Source organism: Austrofundulus limnaeus, unplaced genomic scaffold, assembly GCF_001266775.1.
Source record: "Austrofundulus limnaeus strain Quisiro unplaced genomic scaffold, Austrofundulus_limnaeus-1.0 Scaffold442, whole genome shotgun sequence".
NCBI classification, from domain to species: domain Eukaryota; kingdom Metazoa; phylum Chordata; class Actinopteri; order Cyprinodontiformes; family Rivulidae; genus Austrofundulus; species Austrofundulus limnaeus.
This window is the reverse complement of record NW_013952844.1, coordinates 137,298-140,095: the sequence shown is the minus strand read 5'-3', so window position 1 is coordinate 140,095 and position 2,798 is coordinate 137,298. Positions and strand designations below refer to the sequence as shown.

Genomic DNA, 2,798 nt, shown 5'->3' with positions numbered 1-2,798 from the left:
GGGGTAAGATACACTTTAAAAGCTACATTTTTACACATGGATCATTCTGATATCATAATTAAACAACATAACATAATTAAATGCATATATATGACTTAATTTGTCTTGTTGGTTACAATAATACATAAATATTTGGTCTGAATCCTAATTTATATCATTTTAATGAGGATTTTTTTGATGTCCTTATAAAGAGGAAACCTCAAATTATATTTGAGTATTGAGATTTACCAGCTAAAAAGAAACAAAACTTTGTTAGCTCACAGGGAAAATCTCAAAATGTTAAGGCGTTTTTCCACAAAAACAGGTTTTTTGTTGCTACTGCTCAAAAAAACTGCTTCAAAATTTTGTTTTATGGTTATATTTCAGACAGTTCATTCAAATGATACACTGATAAGTCATTTATTCATTATATTTTGACAAAATACAGTTTTTGTGAACATTTTAATCAAAACACAGTATCTGCCTGTTTCTCCATGTCCCACTTGTATCCTCATTCTGACGTGATGGGTCACATTTACTTTCTACACCTGTCCACTCATTCTGTCATCTTTCATTTAAACAAGCATATCCATCCATTAAAACATTTACAAAGCATGGRTTCGCTGAGTCTTTTAGGAAAGAACAGATGTTACTGATCACAGACTTATTAAGAATGGATTTATGRTTTCAATTACGCAAAATTGAAAGTTATCAAGATTAGTGAACTCTACAAAAGACCAAAAGAAATGAAGAAGCGACCGACAGAAAAGGCTTTTTCTGGTGTTCTCAGAGCTCTGGTTTGCATCAAAAGCAACCCAGAGAGGAAACCATAAATTATRAATCTGTAGCGAATAAAAAAACCAGTCTGTTAGAGAGCAGAGGAGGGTCGGAGAACACAGTGTCAGCCATTCATCGCACACAGATATAATTAGAGTGTATCCTCCTCTGGTTATTGTTAGARACATCAGATTGTTGAATTTGCATTAAAAGCAATGCATCGTGGGTCTGAGTCCTCATTAGTGTCAGATCACATCACTGCCTCTGCACACGCTGATTCGTGTTTATCTAARAGTATGATGGTTAAAAAGAATAAACCAGTTTGCGAAATCAATCCCATTCAAGATGGCCGCCACAGCTGAGCAATCAGCAGACACAAAAAAATGGCTACAACTCAGTCAGTTTTACAGATATTGAGCTAAAATTTGGTTTGTTCATAGTTGAGCTCTTACAATCAGCATTGCATGTTAGCAAAATATCTCCTGAGTCACTGGAGAGATTTTGAGTAAACTTTCAGCGTTGGATGTACAGCTACGACTGACGAGATCAACAGAATATTGTGATTATAAGCTGATTAATCTGGAGGTTATTCCTCAAATCAATTTATGATGCATCGCAGCAACATTTGCTTTTAAACCCACTTACCGTGTAGACACTCCGGTCCTCCCATCATGCTTTGCTGCTGTTGAGGTTGCGGCGCCTGCTGCTGGACGGTCTCCAGTCCGAGCAGCGAGGAGGACGACGATGACGAGGACATGGAGGAGGAAGAGGAGGAACAGGGTGGCGGAGACGTGGGAGGACACTGGGAGCTCTGGTTGGGGATGGCAGACTGGGAGCTCTGGGAAGGAATATCAGAACGAAATAATCTTTAGTTTTTATTTAATCTACTAACAACCAAAACTACAATCCTCAGAAATCCCAGTGCAGAAAACTGAAAACATAATGAAATCTCCTCCAAATGGGTCCTAGTGGGGGTCATCCTCTTCACAGCACAAGTGCTGAGTGTCCTTTTGTTGACATTTTAAATGTCCTCAAGCTACGTTCACAACAAAAGGTCTCTTTTCCAAAAAGGCCTGAGCAAATTAATGCCAACTAAGTGACCTTATCAAACACTAAAATGGCTACAACTTTGCTAATCTGACAGCTATTGATCTGAAACCTGGAGCGGTGGTAGCTGAGAGTCATCCCCACAACAAACTCTGAGCAAGAACTGTCTGTTAGCAGAATATCTCATGAATCAAATTTAGTGAAACTCTCAAAAATTATCATTAAATGTGCATCAACGGCTCATTAACATTTGAGGTCAACCCAATTCAAGATGCAGCTAACAGCTGATTGACATTAGCAAACACAAAAATGACAATAACTAAAACAGATATTAAGCTCAGATTTAATGTGGTACTAGCAGAGTCATCCTGAATGCATCACATAAAATAGCATCTTTTATAAATCCAAAGTGAAATTTACTTTAACAATTTATGCAAACTTGTTGCCTCAAAGAAATCTGTTTACATGAAATAAAAAAACTTTAGAATGCGCACAACTCAACTAATTTGATCATTTTAAGTATATTTTATATAGTGATTTTTTTATTCCATCTTCAACTTAGATGTGTTTAAAACTTTCAGAAGTTGCCATAAGTTGTCTAAAACATCAGGCCTTAACGTACATATACTTAGTAATTTTGTAATTTTATGAAGTATTTTTTATTGTTACTTATATTTTGTTGTATTTAAGCAAAAAGTTTTTTGCTTCTTTACATTGTAATTTAACACATCGATACACGTTACAAGCTTAAAATAAGACCAAACTCATCATGAAAGGAGTTGCTAATGCACTCTAAAAAAATGAAGTGTTGGATATACAAGTCATGTAAAGTAATTTACTTTTTTTTAAAGAAAATGTGCAAATTAACCAATTTTCTCAACTCGGTTTAGTGAAACAAGTTTGGTTCAGTAAATTCAGAGTGTATGTAAAAGTAATTGCACTTTCCTGAATATTGTGAGCAGGTTTATGACTTTTACTTAAGTATGTTTCTTATC

The 2,798-nt window shown here is 35.4% G+C and overlaps 1 protein-coding gene across 1 annotated transcript in view; it reads right to left on the bottom strand.

Moving 5' to 3' along the window:
• dbpa (D site albumin promoter binding protein a) overlaps nt 1-2,798 on the bottom strand; it is a 30,757-nt gene that overhangs the window by 18,637 nt on the left and 9,322 nt on the right. The window contains exon 4 of the mRNA XM_014024851.1: nt 1,402-1,594. Within this exon, the coding sequence (XP_013880305.1) occupies nt 1,402-1,594 (193 nt within the window). The remainder of the gene's footprint in view (nt 1-1,401; nt 1,595-2,798) is intronic.